At 45.5% G+C, this 23,967-nt stretch overlaps 1 protein-coding gene across 2 annotated transcripts in view; it reads right to left on the bottom strand.

The window, feature by feature from the left end:
* Positions 1 to 23,967, bottom strand: part of WDR35 (WD repeat domain 35) — a 1,418,193-nt gene that overhangs the window by 164,955 nt on the left and 1,229,271 nt on the right. For both annotated transcript variants that reach the window (XM_069605912.1, XM_069605913.1), the window contains one exon: positions 22,373 to 22,537. In XM_069605912.1, the coding sequence (XP_069462013.1) occupies positions 22,373 to 22,537 (165 nt within the window). The remainder of the gene's footprint in view (positions 1 to 22,372; positions 22,538 to 23,967) is intronic.

Genomic DNA, 23,967 nt, shown 5'->3' with positions numbered 1-23,967 from the left:
TGTTTATTATTTGTAATGCGACATAATACCCTGGGGTAACAAGGCGCAGCAGTTACAGGAATTTGCGAGGCTTAGTTGCGACAATAATGATATATACATACACATATACACAAAAATTATAGTAGCAAAGGAATAAATATACAGGTTAACACATGTGAATACAGTATGTCCAGATGACAGAGAGGGGTGCAGGTCTTTGGCTCGGTGTGTTTAGAGGGCTTGCGTCTTCAGCCAGGAGATAATTTTGGATCGCAAATTTTGGTAGGGTAAGTCCATTCTGAGAGTAGGTGGTAGGAAGTTCCACAGTTTAGCCGCTTTCACTGGGAAGCTGTTGCCTCCTATAGTGGAACGTTTGTAGTTAGGGACAGAGAGGCGGTCACTGTATACTGTTCTTGTCGGTCTCTGAGAAGTCTGTCTGTGGAATCTGTTAATCAGGTAGATAGGGGCAGCATTAATGAGGGCCTTGTGGTTGAGTGAAGCAGTTTTTAGGGAGATTTTATCTTTGATGGGGATCCAGTTGTTCTGTTGGCTATATACTGAGATATGATCTCTTCTAGAGATGCCCAGAGCCGCTCTAAGTGCGTTATTCTTGAGAATTTGTAGTTTACTGATTGTGCCTTTGGGGGACCCAAGATAAAGAGCGTTGCAATAGTCCAGACGGGACAGTATAAGGACTCTGGCAATGGTCAAGCAGCTAGTATCAGACTGTGATGCTGGAAATGCATCGGAGGGACAGGGCCTCCGTATCCTTGTCCTTTTTCTGTTCTTATCGTGTGTTCTGTCGTGTTTTCCGCGCAGAAGTCCATGCGGGACTCCTGGCGGTGCAGCTCTCTCTTTTGGTTTGGTGAACAGACCCATGGGATACCCTTATGGCACCCATGGGTAGGGGTACAACCCTGAGCCCCTAGTGTATGTTTTGGGCACCCGTGGGTGGCCCACAGAGTAGGGTATGGGCTGGTGGCAGCTACATGCTGAATTTGACAGGTGCGCTGGGTATCCGCCATTTTGGGGTACCCCGGCCCTGCCATTGGAATCAGTTGATTCCTGATAGGAAACAAGATGGCCCCGGTGGCCTCTTACTTTCTATCCCCTGATACCTTGTTTTCCCGAAGTCCTGGGAAGCCCTGACTCTGTCCCTTCCCCCTGACTGGCTGTTGGGTGGAAGTTCCGTATATGGTGTTGTTGTGAAGGCCCAGCTAGACTTACTGGAGCCTTCCCGCTGACTGTATGTTGTGGGTACCTCCTGTGGGTGGGACCTGGGTGAATGGGGAGTGTGACCAATATGCACTCCGTGTTGTGGCTGTCTGGTTTCTGCCATGAGAGACAAAGACTGAGACAGCCCTGCCCGAAACTGGACTGAATGCAGTGTGTAGAGTTGAATGGCTGAGTACTTGTCTCAATCCACATTCCTTGTTGTGAGTGTCTGAGCGGGAGAAGAGTGGCCTGAATGCCCTGCGTGCCTGATTGGCTGACCGACTGCATGAATGCCCTTCTGTACGATTGGCTGCTGAGTGTGTGCCAGCAGTGTGGATGAGAGACCGAATAGTATATCTGGGGACCTCTCACCACTGGAAATTGTTCAGAAGCTGAAGTCCACTACGACGAGTAACTGGAGTAACTGACGCTTGACCTTGAGGCCCTGCTGGAAGAGAAGGATTGCCGTGGCTCTCCTTCACGATCTAAAGGCTGCTGTGTCTCCAAGGACTGACCCAGAGAGGACCTGGTAAGGCGCCCTCTTCCCGAGCTACGAGGGACCATCGTGCACAGCTGACCTTTGCCAACGCTCCCTGGTAGACAGACCTACGACAGGCTGCCGACCCGATACGGGGACTGCTGAGGAATCCCAAAGCGAAGCGCCCGGACTGTTGTCCACCACTGTCGACGACCGCCGTCGCCGACCGGAGCCGCCGTGCTCCCGTTTGCCTAAGAACTTTCACTTGATCAACGGACGCTCTCGTCTGCATCGCCGTGCCGTCTCCTGTGGGAGAAGGCCTGACCGTCGACGCGCCGAGGAGTATCCACCGGTGGGTTTCCCGCCACCCAAAGACCGCAGAGACGCCGACGACTCGACGCCCTTGCTGGGCCACAGTTCTTCCTCATCTCTTTGCGGTCCAGAACTATCGTCACCGAGGTGCCCCGCACGCCTCTTCCTTGCAGGACGCCAACGCTCTGTCGTCGACGAGCACCGCTCGGATCAAAGCCTGCTGCCTCATCGACGTCGTTCTACCCGGTTCACGGTCGGACGTTCGGCGCCCCGTGTCTCCCGCTTGAAAGGGGCGACATTCAAGAAGGGCCGCCGATTCCCCGACACCGAACCCCGAGTCCGCGACGCCTCTCGACGATCCGTGGCTCCTGCCTTAAAGGGAGTCACTCCAGAAGGATCGGTCGACGCCTCGCCGACAAACTCTACTCCACCAGGTACATTGGGGGGGTAAAACATTGTAGGAGAGAACGAGACTCTTGAACAATATATGGACTGGGCTTGTTTTATATATCGTTATTTTACAGGTTGCCCAGGTGGGGGGATCTCCACTCAGAGCTGTGTCCAGTAGCGAGGACCAGTCGTCTGCCTATTGTTTCATCCGTCTGCTTTCTCTCTTCTCTCTATTGCTGGTTTCATTGCTATTGATCCGTGTGGCATTTTCACAGCCTTGTTGATGCACTCTAATCGAATATTAGTGGTACCACTTTAGAATTGTAGATATTTACCATTGTTGATTTTCCGGAGCACAAAGTGCATTATTGTGATAAGTGTACATAACCTTTGAATATTAATGATATAAAGACTGTGTTTTCAGTAATACAGTGTGTGGACATTCCTTTGTGGGGGCTTGGGGATACACTGTACTTAAGAACCAGCCTGCATCACCTCCTGAGAAGCTAGGCCTTGATTGCTCGTCCAACGTTACCATATCAGAGAATCTTGGCTGGGGTCCTCTGTGCCTTTCCTCTGCCATATAGAGAGCGGAAGTACAGACCCCCCCACCTCGTCCTGACACAGATAGAAAGGGTTTGGCTGCGCGGATCAATTTGCACGTGTAGGCCGTGAAGATCTTAATCTTCTCGGTTTGTCCCGGCATGGGAAACTGCCGTTGTCAACGGTGCCACGTTGCACAAAGGAAATAAAACGATCTGAATTGATAACAACTGATATCCGATTACTATGGTGTACCACAAAAACTGCTGTAACCATGGATAAACAGCTACTATCTAATTCAATGGACTTACCTCGAAATGCTACAACTGCTAATGACCGAGCTAAAATAACGATGCTGATTCATTATGCTGAAAACACTCCCAGTGCATTACCGCCAATTCAAAAAAATCAAATCCGTTACTTACTCCATCCGAGAACGTAAATTAAGTTAGAACGTATGCTCAAGTGTTTGCATCTGAATCCGGATTTGCAAATATGCATAATCTACTTTCACCGTCAGTATCATCATTTGTATATCATCAAAATGACAATTTGAAACAGACTCCTCGGAAACAGATGAGAGCAACGGTTCTGAACAAACAATATAATCAAGATCCAGGTTGCATGCATCATACAACTCTTTCGCAATCACCTGAATTATATGCAGACTCACCCATTCCAGCAGAATCTCTATCAACTTCATCCAATTCAGCTCATTCGGGATGTTCTAACCGATCATTATTTTCTAAGGCAGTAGCAAGACCTTCTTTTGGTATGCAGCCTCAACCACCTGAAGCATGGGATGTCACGCTGAATGCAATAAACACGCTATTGAAGATATTTGAGGTGTTAGAAAAAAAAGCGGATCTTCAAACGCACGCTATTAACCTAATAAATACCAAAATAGACTCCCTAGCGGGCGCAATCCAACGCCCCAACCGAACAAGCACAGGTGCCTTCTTCAGTCCCTTTGGTGACAGACGGCTTCTTACCATCATATAATGACGAACTTCAACTCAGTCAAGGCTCTCCCAGGATAGTTGAAGAAAGACCAAAAGCGATGAGTCCTTGATCTCTCAGTTGAAATCAATCAAAAGACCCAATAAAAAGATGGCGAAGAGTCTCCAGCAATCCCGGATCCAGCCAGTGACCCTGTATATGAGGTCTTTAAGATCAAACCCTCGGGGCGTGGCCACGAGGGCCATGTAAAAAGACGTGTGCCGGAGGAGCTCCTGTGATCCTACCACGATCCTGATGGAAAGTGCCTAAGATGATAAGATAAGATAAGATGCCTGTAACTACTGGAAAACAATATGCCTGTGTAGGAAAGTGACGAGAGTGCCTGCTGAATTTTTGAAGCCCATGGGAGGCACCGAGACAGAGTGCTACAAATTATCAGATTACGAGTGCGGGAGACGGAGGAAGATACAAAATGGCCGGCGGAGAGTCAGAACAAAGGAAGCAGTCGGCTGTGTGAAAGCAATGCTACAGCGGAGCGCAGACAACACTGCAAGGCGCAACAAACTGACACCCTGCAACAGGGAACGTACACTGCTGGACCAGACTGCTTGGCGGAGAGACGGATGGATGCGCGTGCGGAGCTCAACGAACTCGGACAAGACCCCTGGGCAGATTGTCGCTTCGGCTGGAAGGTAGCTGGGAGCAGTGGCAACCATAGCTGCAGAGACGGGAGCCGCCTGGACGAATAACCGCGGCCCTTGCAGAGGAGAGAAGCCGGACGGGCAACACTGTCTCCAACGAACATGCAGGCCAAAGGATGCGAATCCTGTCAGGAGCGCGGAACGAAGCTGGCAGCAGGGCCTGGACTCGCGAGAACTGAATTGATGAAGGGAAGCGGGCTGTGGTGTTGTGCAAGAATAAGTGGCACACGTATGGAGGCTGGCAGGGAAGTACTGCAGCGGGCCAGCTGCACAACGTAGGAAGTGAGCACGAGGGAGCAGGCTGAGTTTCGGAGCCCCGAGAAGGCGCACGCCGCGTCAGGGATGGAGAGAAAGAGGCCAGAACGAACATAAGACATAAGACCCGTAGGGCAACTAGCAAGGAAGGCGAAGGGGAAGAGCCCGTGAATAAGCCACCATAGGCAGAAACAGAAGGTATGGCAGACATTATGCTGCACTAAGAACAAGGTGAGGAAGAAGACAGGTTGCGCAGGGGAAAGTGTGCATAAGTCGGCACGGAATGCTTTGTGAGCGGACCAAGTGGCCTGCACATAACATTGGTTGCGTTTGGAGAGGAAAGAGGGCCCCAGCGCATAGTAAACATCTGGGTGGAAACACCATGTTGCGACTGTGAACCTGGGGGCAAAGCAAGTGAGAGGTATTAGCCCATTTGAAGAAAAAGTGAACAGCAAGAATGGCCGAAACTGATAGGGGCGCCAGGATGTGATAAGGATGAAGTAGGTTTGCACACCAGGCAACGAAGGAAGCTCTCCGGGACAAGGTACGAACACTAAGGTGGACAAGAGTAAGCTGAAGTGCACAGCTGGCGAACCGGATATGAGTCCCTAAGCATCCTTCAGATGCACGGCAGCCTGTGGGCAATGACAAGCAGGACCAGAGGGTGCGCATGAGTGCACTTGGTGGAAGGTCACAGAAGGCCAGCTGAGAGAGTCGATAGATGGAGAGTTGGGGATCTCACTCAGCAAATCACAAAGGAGATAAAACGCCCAATCTTTGTGAGAATAGAAAGCGATGAAGCTTTGAAGAGTGGGGCGGCGCAGAAAACATATAGACCCAGACAACGAGCCCTTGGCCTGGGGGCCGCTAGCGGAGTCGGAGAGGAGACATAGAAGGTCACATGGGAAGGCACAACCCATTCCTGCAGCTAAGAAGTAGCTCTGGGACGCTAGTGAGGCGACTTCCCCCGAGCTCGGGCGCGGAAACAGTCGGCTCCCGCCGAGGCTGGCAAGCACAGGTGGGGGGGGCCACAAACCCCTATCGCAGCGACATGTCCAAAAAACCTCCAAGATTGAAGGGCAAACAGCCGATACTGGACGAATACGCCAAGACAACGCCTGACCCGGAGGGGGCCAGGAGCAAGGACAAAGCACTAGCCGGGGGCATGGCCGCCATGGGAACGAACCAAGAGGTCCTGGCAGCGATTGCCGATCTGAAGGTGCTTGGGAGACCAAGCTTCAACTGGCCGTGACAGAACAGAAAACAGCACTGGAGCTCAAAGTTGGGGCGGTGCAGGAGGAAGTGAACCTTCTCCGGCAGGCTATTCGGTCATTGGCGGAGCGCACGGAGAACCTTGAGAAAGAAGTGGGTCCGAACACGGCGGACTGTGCTGCACACAAACTGGAGCTACATGCCCTGGTGCAACGGGTGGGCAACCTAGAAAGCAGAGCGGAGGAGGCGGAAGGACGTGCCTGGAGGAATAATATCCAAATTGTTGGTCTGCCGGAGGGAGCAGAGGGTCCCAGTCCCATAGAGTTCATTGAGACCATGCTGATGCAGGAGATCACCAGGGGGAACCCCGTCCCAGGGGTTTGCGGTGGAAAGAGCGCATAGGGCCCTCACTAGGAAACCGCCGCCGGGTAATCCGCCTAGGCCGATCATCGCCAAGATCCTCAACTATCGGGATCGAGAGAGGATCCTTGAACACTTCCGGAAGGGCGGAACAATAAAAAGAGGGGCAGCGAACATAACTGCCTACCTGGATTATACACTGGCGGTGCAGCGGAGCCGTATGAACTTTGGGACTGTTAAGCAGAGGTTGAGAGAAGCGGGTCACGAGTATATGTTGCTCTACCCAGCGAAGCTGAAAGTCTTTCATAAAAACAGAACCTGGTTCTTTGATACTCCGGAAGACGCCATGGGGTGGCTAGACACGCAAGGCTGCCCCCAGGAGTCGGATAACCAGACAAAAGATGGAGGAGGAAAAGATATGTAATTCACAGGGGGAGCACCAGAAGGTGTCGGTACTTAAGACTATGGGACTTGACTATAGTCATTGATGCAGTTTATGGGCGGGCATGCACAGGTTGGAAGGATTCACAATTCGTGAGCACCGAGACTATGGCTTGGTAAGGGAGCCTCTTGGGGCTAGTCTTTGTATCCCCATTTAGAGTATAGCTAGGTCACTGATAGAGAGGTGACACCCTGATGGGTTCTTAGCTTGGGATTCCAAAGCAGGACCAAACGTAGGGGCGCCTGAGATCCAGGGATGGAGTTGGGCAGTTGTGGGGGTTGAGGCAGGGGGGAGGGGGGTGGGAAGGGGCTGTGTGCTGTGGTTTGTGGGCCCTCGCACAATGGACCAAGTGACGGAGATTCAATGAGTGCTATCGAAGAGGGAATCCACACCGCAAGAGGTGGAGACTGGAAATGTGGGGGAGTAGGCTTGGGGGTGGGTGGGCGGGAGATACAGTGCACTGGAATACAACAATTCATATGTACTCGTGACTGACAGCATGTATCCACTGTAAGTTTGGTTTGGTTTGTTGTGTTTTGAAAATAAAATCGTTTAAAAAAAAAAAGATCAAACCCAAATAAAAGAAAATCAAAGAAGGCTCATAAAAATAAAGGAAAATCAAGCATCAAAAACTTTACAATGAAACCAACCTCATCAAAACTGAAACAATTTCTTAACAATATTATAGCACCAGTTACTAATAGTCCACCTATATGAAAGCCGAAGAAATAGAAACGAAGGTCGATTGAACCTATTAAGAATCTATCAACTGATAATTATAACATAAAAGAGGATCCTGCTGAACCTGTTGTAGAACTTGACCATGACCAAGTCCAGATGGAAGATCTCATGAATGTATCCACCCATTTGTTACCATCTTCTCAAACTGACGTAATTGATTTAGTATCCCAAGAAGCACATGAGCTATCCCTCATTACGCAAGGGTTGAATAAAAAAAACTAACTTTATGATGTTGGTTCATTTCGTACTTTGGATCAAAAAAGAAAGCAATTAGTTCAAGCTAATTCGTCAGATGAATCAAATCAAAAGACCAACACTATACGATTTGCTACGAACATAGAATCACAACAGATGAAAACTACACCTATCCTGAAATCATCAAGAGGGCATTCCCAAAGATCAGGAATTCTAAATATAACCAATATCCACGACAAGATGACTGTATCAAGATACAAATAATGGAGAGACAGCGACAAGATCCTTACCCAATGATATCTATACTGTTAAAGGTCTTTAAATTGATTCAGACCTTACAACTGATACAATCATCTGACATAGCGGCCACCAGGAATACAAATAATCGTTATATGGATACTGTTGAAGCAAAAATCCCCTCATTGATAATCAAAGTAATAATATTGGAAGCTAAAGACAATCTAAAAAACCATGGGCTAAGAGTATCAAACCTATATCAAAATGAGGAAAGATATATCCATAAAAAGGTGAATAATCCAGCATATCCACCTATTTTTAGTGGATCGCTCCAAAAACACTCATTATCTATAGATTGTGTGGGAAATACAGGACAATTAAAAAGAAATGTAATTATTAAACAGAATTCTCCCGGACTGCTAACATTGAAGTGGACCTGGGTCTTAGAATCTCAATCTCAAACAAGAGACCAAATATCTCCATAGAGCTAACTGAATGATTCAGGTGAGCGAATAAAGATTGCTGCGTGGAACACGAGAGGCTATAAGCATTTAATGGATAGAACTGCCACCTTCGTATTAGCCGAATATGATCTAATTATTCTTCAAGAGACATGGATTATAAACCAGCCGACATGGCCACGATATCAATTACACTGGATCCCAGCAATTAAAGGCAAAACAGCGGGACCATCAACTGGGATGCTGACAGCAGTGAAATTCTCATGCCGTGCTTCTCTAGAAGTGTGGGCATCTCCAGCACCTAGAACTCAATTCACTAAGCTAACATTTCCAGTCCAAGAGTCCAAGAGGCCAAGCTGCTGCATGGCCATCCTGAACATTTATTGGAACCATTTGTCCTTCACAGAAGACACCTTTTTTGAGTTAATATTGGAAGTGTTGCATTTGATTGCAGTCGCACCAACAATAACGACAACCCTGATTGCTGGTGATTTCAATCTGAACTGTGTATTTAAGAAAGCCATATCACTATCTAAACAGGCGTTACGTTGGTTAGATACCATGGATACAAGATGGATTATCATGCTGAATGGCATGACCAAGGGAGATGTACCACCAGCCCCAACATGGCATAGAGATAAAACAATATCTATTATAGACTATGGGCCTCATTACACGGATGGCAGTAAGGGATTACCGGCACCGGTAAGGGCACAGGTGCCGGTAATCCCTTACCGCCCTACTACGAGGTCCCTCAGTGGGTCCCGTCCTTAACGTGTGGTCAGACCACACGTTAAGGACGGGACCCGCTGAGGGACTTGAGAGCAAATAACGGTACCGCTAATTGCGGTACCGTTATTTGCTCCTTCCCCATTCCCATTGAGCCCTATGGGGGCTCAAATGGGAATGGGGAAGGGCCATGGTGAATGGGGAATTACCGCCCCCACCAACCTTGGAATGGGGCGGTAATTCCGCTATTCACCATGCCGGACTTCGGCGGCAACCATGGCGCTGCTAGCGCCATGCTTATCGCCATCCGTGTAATGAGGCCCTATGTCTTTGTTTCAAAAGAAAAGGTTCATCAAGTGGAGCACTTTAAAATTATCTCCACAGATAAAAGTGACCACAATATTATGGAAATTCTTTGGCAGCATACCTTAAGTAATAATAATACATATTATAGTAATTTGATACAAAATTCTGCGAATGGTAACCGCCTTCAAATTACCAGCAATCTCCTGGATAGGCTTCTAGCATTTTATCATGATGAAGCTTCTTGTGACTAATTAGTGCATGATTATGATGAAGTGTTACAATTTCTTGTTGATACCAACCCAGCCGCAGGACGATGATTACAAAAAATCAAATTTGATCCCAATATCCAAAATTTAAAAACAAAAATGAGATATGAAATTAGAAAGGCAACTAAAGACTGCTGCACACACTGCGGTATGGTTTGATTATGTTATTGTTGGGTAAGTTTCAAAGGGGTGGGTAGGGAGCCGGTAGGTTGTTGTTTCTGCCGTGGGGGCAGGGATGGGGGCTGGGGGGAGAGGGATGAGTCCTCTAGTACATTTACAAGGTACGATACATTACATTTCTACTGGGCACCATAACCTATCTAATGCCTGCGAGTCAGCAACCATGTACACATGACAGAGTGGCAAAAACAGTGCTACACTAAACAACACAGCGGCAGCGTTCATTGCTCGGAAACTGCAGAACATGTACTAAATATGACGGTTAACCAAACCATAAAATTGTCTATAATGTCGTGGAATATTAGGGGCCTGACCAACGGTAAGAACATTAGACTGATCAGTAACTATAGCAAGGACCACGCCATCAATATTCTCTGCTTGCAAGAAACACACCTGGCCCGCGATGCACCCTCCCTCGGATGCCGGGTTGGGGCATACACAGATATGGCTCCTTCTATTCCACTCACCACAGGGTGGTCGCAACATATATCCACAGCTCCCTGAATTTTAGACTCCATGAGAAAAATAGGCGATGAAGAGGGAAGATACATTGTAATAGCTGGGGAGACCCTTGGGAAAAACTGTGGATGATGAATGTATATACACCAAATACAGACTCGCCTGACTTCTTCCACGCTTGTGCAAAACACATTCATAAATACCTGACACACAACATTACCTGGGTGGGGGACATCAATATGGCCCTTACATTAGACCTCGACAGGGCCTCCACTGCACAACTGACCCTACCACGAGCTGCAATAGCGTGGCTGGCTACAGCACAGCAGAATGACCTGCACTACGTGTGGCGTGAAACTTAAATAGATGAGAGGGAATACACGTTCTTCTCAAATGTTCACAGAAGCTCGTCCAGGATAGACTATATCATGGCCCCCTCCGCCTTGAAGAGAAACGTGACAGAAGCCATTATATTGCCACACACGCTCTCAGATCATCATGCCCCTGTCTTAGTACGCATATCCAGACTACTAGCTCCCCAGACAAGTCAAGTGGAGGTTTAGAGCCACCACACTAGAAGACGTGGCGTTCTGGGCAGAAATAGCCCAGGACATTCAGACTTATTTTGCTGCGTATGTAGATTCTGGCCCTGAATCAGGAGTAATATGGGAAGCATTCAAGGCCTACACGAGAGGCTGCTGTATCTCTAAAGATGGAGGGGTACTTAAAGCATTGAGGGGCTCCATGCAGAAGTTGGAAGAACATATTAAGGCCCTAGAGATGCAACAGGGGAAAAGGCACACTGATGAATTACGGAGGGCCCTCAAGGGAAGAAATGCAGTCTATCGCAATCAGAGTGGAGAGATTCACGGGTTACCCAATAGCGGCAGTGAAATATGGTGAAGGTGACCGCCCCAGTAGAACCCTGGCTAGGGCAGTTAAACAAGAAAGGCAACTAACCCCAATCATGGCAATTGAACACCAAAATGGCGACCTCGTCAAAGACCTGCAATCCATTAATGCAGTTTTCAGAGACTACTACAAGCAACTTTACTCTTCCCAAACCAGTGCAGAACATGATCATATGCAGCAATACTTAGACGAAGTCGCAATAGGGTGGTTAGATCCAGAAATAGGGAGTGAACTAAACAACCCGATCACTGAAGAGGAGATCCGGAAAGCTATGCTTTCCCTCCCGAGCGGTAAGGCCCCAGGAAACAACGGTTTCACCACAGAATTTTATAAAGCATATGTAGACATACTCCTGCCCAACCTAAAAGTGATGTACGACAATGCCCTGTCGAAAGGTACTCTCCCTGAATCCACGAGAACGGCACTGATCATGGTTCTACTGAAACCGGATAAAGACCACCAGAATTGCTCCTCATATAGCCCCCATCCCTGATTAACACTGATAATAAGATTATAGCGAAAATCCTAACTGACAGATTACTCCCACATATCCCTGCACTGGTCCTCCCCGACAAGGCAGGTTTTGTAGCAGGCTGATCTACGCAACACAACCTGAGAAGACTATTTGGGCTAATGCACAATGTTGATCCCTGAATTCCTATAGTGATTGCTGCTCTAGACGCTGAGAAAGCATTTGACTCGGTTGAGAGGCCATTTCTGTTCGAAGTCCGTAGATGCTCTGGCATGTGTCTACGATTTATACAATGGGTTAAGATTTTATACACAGCCCAAGGGAGGCTGTATATACGGATGGCATGACGTCGGAATTCATACATACATCCAGGAGGCAAAGACAAGGATGCCCTTTCTCCCCAATATTATTTGCTGTAGTGATGGAGCCCTTAGATTGCCACATTAGAGATCAGCATGCACATCGTGGGATACAACTCCAGGTGCACCTTAACATTATATCACTCTATGCAGATGATATCCTGCTATAAGTTAAACACCGTAGGGAAAATCTCCACCCCCCCGTGATCCCAACGGTGACCCAGACAGACATTGGTGCAGAATTCCGCTGGTGCACCTCAGGAATGCGCTACCTTGGGGTGAAGGTGACAACTAATGCATGCGTCCTATACACATATAACTATGTAAGAGCATTAGAAGCCCTGGAACTGAAAGTAGACTCCTGGATACATCTGCCCTTGCCTCAGGTAGCACAGATTGCAATGGCGAAAATGGTCCGATTAATCAAATTGCTATATGTATTTAATAATGTTCACATATGGCCCCCAAACAGTTTTTGGACATGAATCAGGAGCCTGATGATGAGGCTGGTATAGGCGGGAAAACAGGCGCAAATACCCTACGACACTCTCACCCGTCCGTACGATCAGGGAGGATTAGAATACCCTGATATGTATGTGTACTACCTGGCAGCCCAAATACAATACATAGCGGGATGGAGACAATCCACCCCTGACTTCCCCCATTCTAAGGTAGCCAGAGAAGGTGCACACCCACACAATATCAGGGACATGCTATGGGGTACGCAAACTTGGAGCTTGAGGAGAGAAGTACAACCCCCAGCCATGACTTGCAAGGCTTGGAATCATATTCTACATCTAATGGGCTCCACAACCACATACTCTCCGGATATCCTATTATACAACATTCATGGGATTCCATTAACACATGAAAGATCCTTTCAAACCCTTTTCCAGAGATTGGGTATCCAGAAACTGGGGGACCTGGTGCAAGACGGGCAGTTTATCACGTGGGGCACGCTGCAGACCAAGGGGGAATGTACAGCGGTCACCCTGCTTATGTATTACAGGATCAGGGAAGTGCTTCGAACAAGATGGCCAGACTTCTCCAGGGCCACGGCTACACAGCCACTCTTACAATACGTACTAGACCCACTGTCATCCCAAAAACTGGTGTCCACATTATACAAGATGGTCAGGGGGGCGAGGGCTATTACGACACAGAGCTATAAAACCAAATGGGAAGGCGACTTGTGGGGAACAATGAATGAACAACAATGGCAGTTTATTGGGCGTCAAACTCGTTATCTGTCCATGAACAACCGCTATAGGCTGATACATTACAAATTCCTACACCAAGTGTATTACTCCCCGGCCAAACTACACAGAATCTTCGCGGCGCGGTCTTCAGACGCTGTAATGTGGAGGCGGCTGACTTCTTACATGTAGCGTTGTCATGCCCATGGGTACGCCCCCTATGGAATGGGGTAGCAGAGGCCATGTCCGAGATGCTGGGTGACTCATGGGAGAACACACCAACACTATGGCTCCTGTCCGTGATGGGGGAGGGCACACAGGGAGAAAACAATCTCTTGGGAATGGTCTCAGTGACAGCAAGATGTCTTATAGCCAGCTCGTGGGGGAGAGGAGAGGCACCGACGTTCAGCAGGTGGATGGATTACATGTCCATGTGCGAACAACGGGAATCCAGGTACTCCCAAACGCTGCCTCTCAATAGCAGACCCATAGAGTAATGGCCACCATTTCGACAATATTATCTGAACTGGAACCAGAAGGGAAGTACGGATGAGCTGAGCCCCACATCGGAACAAGAAGGGACAGTTAGCACAAAGGTCGGGCCTGGGTAGCCGTGAAGCGCCACATCCCAAAGAACTGCGTAACTGTCGAGTAGACTCACACTGCGCCATTCTGATTGAACGATAAAGCCACGCTGAGCCACATAATGTCACCAAAGTATCTGCCTGAATATGATGCCATTGTACCGAATATTCATAAAAAGGGACTTGGGTGGGTGGAGGGACGGGGTGAGGGCAGTGTTCACAAGGGAAGTTCTGGTTACCTAGGTGATGTGCAGTCATATGTTTTGTTGCTCAAAGTAAGAAAATGCAATAAAGAACGTTTTATTTTAAAAAAAAGGCAACTAAAGATAAGATGAAACACCAACTGGATGCAGAACATATGCTAAGTGTGATAAAGGGGAAAAATACTAGTCAGCTATGTAGTCTTCTAAAATCAGCATATAATACTGCGTCTGGGTTTTCCATGATAAACACTATTAATGAAGCAACTTGGTGTAAACACTTCACAACCTTATTCACAGAAAAGGACAGACATTCTGTTAATAATTTTGAAACTTAGCTCCTCTCGTGCCACAGGACCCGATGGGCTGACCAATGCAGCCCTTAAAGTATATCCACACGAATGGGCAGCTATTTTATTAACAATTTTCAAAAAAGTGATAAAACAAAACCAGATGCCTGCCACTTGGAAAAACTTGATTGTCATCCCGATTTTTAAAAAAGTTAACAGGGATGATCCAGAGAATTCTAGGCCGATAGCCTTGCTGGATGTCCCCGGGAAAATCTTTGCTTGGCTTGTTCTGAGAGATTTTCATCTATGGTTAAGATCTTCCCTCTAAACTGATAGGTTCCAACCAGAATTTGTAGCTGGGCTTGGGGCCTCGGTTAATTTAATAATGCTCGCCACTATTAAAGACCAGGCATTGACATCCAATCAGGCCATCTATTTCGCCTTCATTGACTTCAAGCAGGCGTTTGATTCCATCTCGCGCAAATTACTCTGGACCAAACTATCACAAGCAGGCTGCCCATATTATCTTCTTAGTTTGATACAACACCTACATACTAATACCGCTATTCAGGTTAAAATGAACAAAGAGGGACGTCTTACGAAAAAGATAGCAACATCTAAAAGGCCTCAAGCAAGGCTGTATTATTGCCGCCACTTTGTTCAATTTTTATATACTGAATATCAATAATGCATTTGATCCGATCAGATAATTTCCTCCAAAATTTGGCAGCACTAATATATCGTGGTTATTGTATGCTGACGATTTGGTGCTGTTTGATTTGACTCCAATTGGACTCCAATTTAAACTCTTAGCCTTACAGATCTATGCTGACCAAAATTTCTTAATAATCAATGTAAAAAAATCTAACACATTGATGATTGTCAAGCGAGGAAAAAACAACAAGCCTCAATACAGATGGTCCTTGGGAGGAAAGTTTCTTGTTAATTGAAATGAGTATAAATATCGAGGCCCTCAATTTGAATAACGATATATCGGATTGACCATATAAAATTGAAGTTAAAATGCAAAACCTGACATCATTGGCTAAACTTATACATTCCAAGTACGGAAGATTTTCCTGTAAACCAATAATTATATTTTACGAACAAAAAATTGTGCCAACAATGGTCTATGGAGCACACAAGAAATCTGCAAAACATCAGCCTAATTGGAATGTTATCGAGGGAGTCTTTTGGAAATCCTTGTTAGGTCTCACAAAGGGGTTTCCAATGCAGGTTATAAGATTCGAATTGGGTATTCTTCCCTTGCAATCTTCAGTAGACTGGGAATCCTTACTCCTGTACAAAAAATGCTCACTGACAGCTCCTGATGACCGGTGTTATTCCGATGCTTGTTGAAGCCTATACAGATAATGAAAATGTAGCTATAAATATATGGAAGCAATATTGTCATCAGCTAATGGAAAGGACTGATATTGATTTAGAGAAATTGCTGGAAGGACATGAGAATGCAAAAAAATGTTTTAAAGATCATGAGTGGATCTGGTGGTCTGGGAATCATGTTTGCCCTATAAAGTCTTCAAGGGGAGAATGTTTATGATGAAAAAGCTAGGTCAAATTCCGATCTATTTGACTAAATATCCTGACTCTACATACAGGGCAAATGTTATGAGGATGAGATTCAATCTATGGCCAACGAAAGAGGTCTTAATGACATGGAATAAGATTTTGAAAACAGAAAGTAACTGTAGATTCTGTAAAGATGAGTCCAGTAAGGAATCTTTAGAGCATTTAATTGTAAATTGCCAAGCGTTGGTAATGCAAAACAAGAAAACTTTTATAAGTATCTCAGTCATTTCAAAAACATGGGAAGCAGAGATATGTGGAGCATGATATTCAATGACTCCCATCTCACTGAATTTAGCAATCATTCAATTTTTATTTGCTCTAAATCTTGATTTATATTAAAATGTATGTCTGAAAATTAATTCATTTTATTACAAAACGTGTATTAGGTTATATTATAACCAAATATGCAAGTATAAAAAGAAAATTAAAAACAAAAAAGTTGTGCAAGACTGTACAGCAGCACCTATTAACCATTTGCGGTACTCAACAGCTATAGGCCTGTGTTAATACCAGGTTGCATAGCACAACCAATTACTGGCCCTCCATAATGCAATCCAACACATCAAAAGGGGGTGCACAACTGCCCAACAATGCATATTAAAGCCTGTGCTAAAGCAACTGTGGGTGCCAGGTTTCACAGTACTCCACAATGCCATGGTACAAAGATTAAAAGGGTGGCTTGCACTCAGACATAAGAAGGGTCCCATCAACAATTATTTGTCAGTGTTTAGCTGTGCATCATCTTTTACAAGACAACAAGCATAATAAATATAAACGCATCACATAGATGGAAATAAACATGAACGCATTGCAAAAATAGCTGCAGCCATATTACACATGTGTCATTTTGGTCCAAGTGAAACATGGCTATGAATATGTGCTTCTTTAGTTGTCAGAGCAGGTAGGCTCATACATCTGTTTAGGGTAGTGACTAGTTGGAGACAGCTTTATATGTCTTGCAAGAAGACAAAGACGATAAACATCTCATCCTAATGGGAAATGACTGCAACAACTTAACCCGCAGTCCGGGCATCCAACCTATACAGGTTGCTAGTCAAGTGACCAATTCAAAAACAAACTTTTCGAACATTCGAGAAAGACACACCAGGCCTTCCACTAAAGAGGAACCTCCCACCGCACAAACACATTATAAACCTTCATAGGCATGAATCGGTCGTTGAAGCAAACATCTGGATAAGGTGTTATGTGAAAAGTTCCATCTATGTGTGTCCCACCAAGGAGCTATTCCTCTCCTCTTATTGAGACAACTCACATTCTCCACTCAACAATACCTTTGAATGAGCCGGACCTAGCCAGTTCCATCAGTCACATGATCCACAATGACAGCAGTTTTGCAGGTAGTGCTCTGCGCATGTCCAAATGTGAGTTTGAGGAAAACAACCATTGCCAAGAGCAGAGACTAGATAATGTATAAGTACGAAGTCTGCATAACAGAAGGTTAGCTAGATCGAACAAAGGATTGGCAGTGCAAACAAAAGACATACAAATCTGCTAAACACAATATATAGGAAACAAGCATTGGTAATGCCAACAGTTTGGGCTTTTGTGTAGGCATGGGAAAGGCACTTGACAGGCACAGCCACAGTGGTATTAACTTGCCATTGATGGTAGCAGGTGCAAAATGGTGCGAGTACCTGGGCATCTAATAGCAGTGCCTGGTAAATGCCTAATACGTACAGACCAGAATAAACTGTTGGCTTTGCCAATACATGTTTTTAACAGCACTTCAGTGAAGGACACGCAGAGTGTTTATACATCGAGTGGCTGAAGGCAGACCTGCTAAGACATTTTTATTACACGAGTAGCAGGTTTACAACTCAAATTAAGTCATTAACTCAGAAAACTGCTTTGAAAAAAGCACTGGCAGGCACTACAAGTGCAACGTTGGATGGCAAGGCTTTATTAAAGAAAGTTTAAAGAGTTCCCATGAGGAGGTGTTTTTGGTGGGAGGGGTCCGAACCGTGTGGGAATTGTCATAAGGATTAGCACGGCCATTTAGAGCCAATGGGTGGGAAAATAACCAAACACCACCTACAAGCTGTGTGTTCCTCCCTATCTGTCCTCTAATGCAACTGGCTTATAGGTGTCGCTTGTGACACCTAATAGCCCAAACTAATAATACTGGTCGCACACACAAAATGCCTGTTTATACTGTCAGTATTTAGCCATGCATTACTTATGGCAGATTACACAGCATCCCCTATTAACCACATGTGTTAGTGAACTGTACAAGCAGCCTTGAAACAATAAATGGACTTAACAGCATAATTCAACAAATCCCTTCTCAAATCAGGGGCTCCTCCAAGGGGTGGCCAGGGCCAGCCTTATAAAAATGCTGGCCGCCCTAACGGTCACACCACAAAAAAGCAACAACAAAAACATATAATTTATTTGTTTGTACTGAACTGCAACATGCTTTTTTGCTGCGGCCCTCCTCCCGCGATGGGCTGGAGAGAGCCACGTATGATGGTGGCCCTGCCCCCCATTGATCGCATATGCTCAGTGGACCCGAAAATAAACAACATGAGCGTGCACATTTCTGCTTTGGTTCGCACTTCTAGGCTATGTTCACTTCCAGGCAATGAAAAGGAGATCTGGGCTGTGGTGCTGAGGTATCGAGTGGTTGTTCCAGGCAAGCCCTTTAGATCTGAGGTATGTAGCACTAGGGGTGGCGCCAGGCATGGGCTTGGGAGGGTTAAAGCCCCCCCACCTTTCGCAGCCGCCTATTCGCCATGCACAGGCCTACTCGCTTGACCTCAGGCTGCTGCTCTCCTGACAAAACTGATTGTGGGGGACAGAAGAGGCATTAAAATGTAACCAGCCCATTATTATTAAAGGAATGGTGCGGTCAGAAATATTATTGTCCCAATGGCCCGGCCATGTGTTTTTAACCATACGTTGATTGATCGCACAAACATTTCCTCTGCACCTTACCGTAGTTTTCGTCTTATCTTGTGATAATCTTATCAGATGCTGCATCGCCCTCGGTGGACTGTGTTTGCAGCACTAAATCATATCCCCCGCCCCTGAGCCTGACATCACCAAATCATTGATATTCTCCGCCTTTCTCCCTGACGTTACTGGGCAGCGTAGCCTAACGCGCCCAGTCGTCACCTAAGCGATTTGATGCAGAACCCGGAAAACAACACACATCGTCTCACAACACAGCGCGTCACAATTTGGAATATGAAACTGTACTTTAAAAGGAAACAGCAAGACTGCACAATTGGTAAAGTACATTTATTTCACATTAAATGCTTCGAGAACATTTGGCGATTAAAGACCTGGATCAAGATCCCCCGGACAGTCAACCACATCCACAGGTTGTAATCCACCCTGCAGATTCTGATGGTGCCCTTTCCAACACACATGTTCACACAATGCATAGCAGTAGAGCTGTCCCTCAATATTGTAACTCTTTCCGAGCAACTGAGGCTGGAAATCCTGCAGAGTGAAGTAAATGGCCCCCTTCTCAAGAAGACAGGCATCTCTCTCGGATCTCCAAATCATTGACTCACCCATGATGACTTGTGCTTGAAAGGCTGATAGTTCTGGCTTTACTGCTGCAGAGGGCAGTTTGGGGTAGACGTCAAGAAGGTGAAGTTATACACTTTTCAAAAATTTGCCAGACCCGTTGGTCTGGGGCTGACCCCTAAACTCCTCATCAGGTCATTCAGCCTGGAACCAACTGGTGTTGTGTGAACCAACAACACATCACAGCATATTTTCTTGGGCTACAACCCCATGAGATCCGCAGGCTGGGTGGACATTTTTCTCTTGCACCTGCTTCTCGAAGGCTTTTAGTAAAACCTGCTCCTCACCAGCGTACCTCTGCCAAAACACTGTTTTTGCAGCATGGCAGGCCTGCCCCCCAATACTGCTAGTGTGAATAATAGTTTCCGGTGTGACAGAGAACCCCAAACAGCAAGCTTTCTGCCTGGACTCTTGCACAACCACCCACATGGCAAATTGGTAATGGCCCGGAATGCTGGGTGCATTGGGAGACAAGGTCAAAGACCTAAAGGTTTAAACCTTCCTGGCTTTGTATTACATCCGCTATGAATCACTATCCTGAGGCAGAGCAAAGAAGGCATTAGGTCACCCTTTACAACTCGCCACCACTAGGGAATCCACAACTGGGTGTTCAAATATGTATGAGAGATCCCCTCTCAATTGCCTATACTTCCTCGGAATGTTTTGTTTGAGAGCAGGGGCAGAAATCGGCTTCTCTCAGATGTCCGTAATGGGATCTGTGAAGATCTCACAAACATGGCTGGACATATTTAGGACCTGTGTGTATGACATCAGTGAGCTTATCCTTCTCACCTTGGAAATAGTGCCTAACGCTTGGATATGAAATGCTAAAACCACCCTTCTCAAGAAACTCTTATGATCCAAATTCCACATTAGGGTCCACTGGCTCATTGAGGACAGTCCAAAGCAACATGTCTCAACCACTGGCACCTCATAGTTCTCGCAAGATCTTCGCATCCACGTCTCCAGACTTCTTTACAAATATATCACTGTCTCTAGAGCATAGTTCTACAAGTCTAGACTGGAAATATGTCATATTTTCATGAGGTAGATTTGCATACAATGATTCTATATGTATGCAAATTTATGTCATGAATGTTACTGAGGGATATCCAGAAAACCCACCAGGTTTGCAGCACTCGTGGGCTGGAATTGGAAAGTCTAAACCTTCCAGCCATCACCTGTTTGTTTTTGCTTTGTCACCCCGAGTGGGACGGGTATGCCCAGACGTGGGTCCCGTGCCTGCTGGGCCTAGAGACCCAAGCTACTCCTCACTGATGAGGCCCAACAAGGCTGAAACATGTTTGGGGATGCTTGTGGTCCCATTCAGAAAGGATGTGACCTAGCAGTTCGGGCTGGACTGCCCCTTTTGGGGTGGGACCAAGCCTGATTTGCCTATGGTCTTTCCCCTTCTGTAATGGCTTGGCAGGCGAAGAACGATGGTCTGGAGGGTTGCCCAGAGCAATGCCAGTGGTTAAGATTCAGTCTAAACCTTCCAGCCATCACCTCTTTGTTTTTGCTGGAGTTTGACACTGCTGCTCTAGAAGAATACCTCTGATGTCATAGTCATCAACACCATCCTTACCCAATAAGGAATCTACCATCTGATGGGCCTCTAAGGCCATGTCCTCCCCTCTGAAGTCCACATGCCTCTAGGCAACCTCCTGCACTCTATTCGGCACACTGCCAACTCTACGAAGCCAGTGTAGGAGTACCCGCCAAACAGGTTGTCAACTAGAGTATCCTGTTCTTTTGGCCGGGATTGGGAACACCAAGTATCACCAGTGCCCTGCAGTGCCGGGTTTCTGTTTCCGTTTACGGATTTCTGCAAACATTGCTAACATCTCGCACCAGAAAGACTCAAAGTTCCCATGCGCTATGGATGCCAGTGGTGCCTACAGTTGATTCACAGCCACACCGACTGACCTGATAGATGGGTCATGAGCGGGGACATCAGCCTTTAACTTTTTTCTTCTATGTTTTATCTATGAGGCTTCACTTTACAAACTGGGAAGGACTTCTGGAATGTTATCTCCTTCCATGGTTTCCCCTGGAACACTCCCTTCTGGTGTGGCCACAAGATGTCCTTGTGGCACTAAATATGGGTGGCACAACCCAGTGCCACACAAGCACGAGTCAACTTTTATGAAGTTCCAACCTGGGAACTGTACATTTATTTTTTTTAAGTGTTCTGCAGATGAGAATATCCATTACAACCTGGTTTGTCTTTTCTCTTTGGTAGCATGTTAGTGAGGTACTGTTTGATTTCTGTAGGGTGTCCCCACATACCGCTTTGCTGGAGACTTGGCAGTGTATTCAGGGACAGGTCAATTTATGCACCTCTTGCTGTTTTTTTTCTTAGGGTGTGCCACCTGCATCAATGGTAAGGCGCAACTATATTTCACAAGTTGATTCCCATGTCTGTCTTTGTCTGCCCATTGTGTGAGTGAGATTTTTAGTGGTTTTCCAATTGTGTTTTGATTTCTGCTCTTTTGTATTTCGAGGCAGCTCTGGACAAGTGTTCTCTATATGTTGTTGAATTTACTGAACGTGATAGGGGTATTAACGTGCATTATCTTCAGGAAAGGGATTTCCTATTTGGTCATTTGTAAACCCTTTTATAGAAATACGTCAGTCCACTCTGTATACTTTACAAAGCCCAACACAGTGTAGGAATTTGTCAGTCCATACATACAAGTCCCAAAATGCAATTCCTTGTTTTTTAAACATTAGCAGAATATTGTCTTATTACAATTACCTATGTGACAAACAGCATAAACTGCAATAATGTACCTTGAACATAAGTCTGGCAGCATCCAGGAAGTGATTCGCCTTACGGTAAAGTTCAATAGCATCAAGTGTTTTATTTTTTTCCAAGAGATGTGATGCATATTTAGCTAGCAGTGATCCAATTTCTTTCATGTTATGATTTTTTGCTAGTTCAACTGCTTTATTCCACTGGAAAAGAAAAATTGTAATTAGTATTCATGTTTCTGTTTCTTTTGAAATACTTAAAAATAAATGCATATATGTGCTAGTTCTCTCGATAAGGGTTTTATTTCACAGGATAGGTAGCATTCATGAATATATGGCATTTGAAGGGTTGCATCACAGGTATTTCACTCCTTGTATTCCCATGAAATCGTTTTAATCGAATATTTGCAGGAGAGCATTCGAAGTTCAAACTTCAATAATTGAGTTCATAAAAGATACCCCTACAAAATGTAAATTTTTTTGTTGGAATGAGATTGTGACTCTGATATTATAATCTCAACTTTCCCATTCGCAAAAATGGTAAACATATATAAAAACATCTCTTCTTCTGCAAACATATCAACAACAAAAAAAAACGTTATCAACTAGCACTGAACAGAAGAAAAGGTATGGGGTGAGTGTGCACAGCAATTTAAGGAATGTGTTCCTATACAGAAAGGTGGTCTATGCTTATGATAACTCAGGGTGCGTGGGAGGGCGAAACTACCCTGGCACATGGTAGACTTAAACAATGAGAAAAAAGAAGGTCCTAGGCTTAAGGGCTCTCGTGTACTCTGCACACCACTATACTGAACAGACAGTCAAAAGTTTATTATGTAAACAATACTATAGGAATAAGTGATAAGAGACTACGTATAGGAGATAAGTCACAACACCTTTTAGTGTTGAAACATGTTCATACTACTAGTGTTATCTCCTGAAACTTGTCATATCTCTGGTATGAGTCTGAGTATGAGTCTATCTGCCCTGTTTTCTTTTTCTTTTTGAGACAGAGATCTTTTCAGTGCATAACCCTGATGAGAAGCCAGACCTGTTCAGGCTAGAACATAACCTATTCCCCGACAGATGATCTTTCACATTTACCAATGGAGTTAAGGCCAGGGAGATGATATTTTAGAATCTTGTTAACTCAGATGATCAACATGCGTTTGATTAGTTAAAGTCTCTGTCCCCTACCCTATATTCCCCCCTTCATACTTGCTAATTTTCTTTTGTTGCAGTGTGAAATCTAAATTCTGCAGTTATCCACAAGTGGAGAATAGACATATATAATATAAGGAATCAAGTAGAGATCTGCCCCCCTTTTGCAATATAATCCAGGTGAATGACGACTCATGAACATGGGAGAGTGTTCATGGAATGTATCTCATTTTCTCTTGTGACTGTCAAGATTATATTTTTTTCAAGAATTCTGCTTATTTTGTAGATCAGGAACATATGATTCGGGAATTACAATTTACTCCTTAGGAAGGGTTGAAAACCCAAAATGGTTTGAGCTCAAATTCTGACTCCCGACAACATTTTGTTAAATTAAAATAATGTGATGTTTTTTTACTTTTTTAAACTTTCTTTATTAGGATTTTTTGAGTGTGGACAAACAGAAAAGTTGGTAC

This window comes from Ambystoma mexicanum, chromosome 4p (genome assembly GCF_040938575.1).
Source record: "Ambystoma mexicanum isolate Mex_15411 chromosome 4p, UKY_AmexF1_1, whole genome shotgun sequence".
NCBI lineage: Eukaryota > Metazoa > Chordata > Amphibia > Caudata > Ambystomatidae > Ambystoma > Ambystoma mexicanum.
This window is presented reverse-complemented; position numbering and strand designations above follow the sequence as displayed.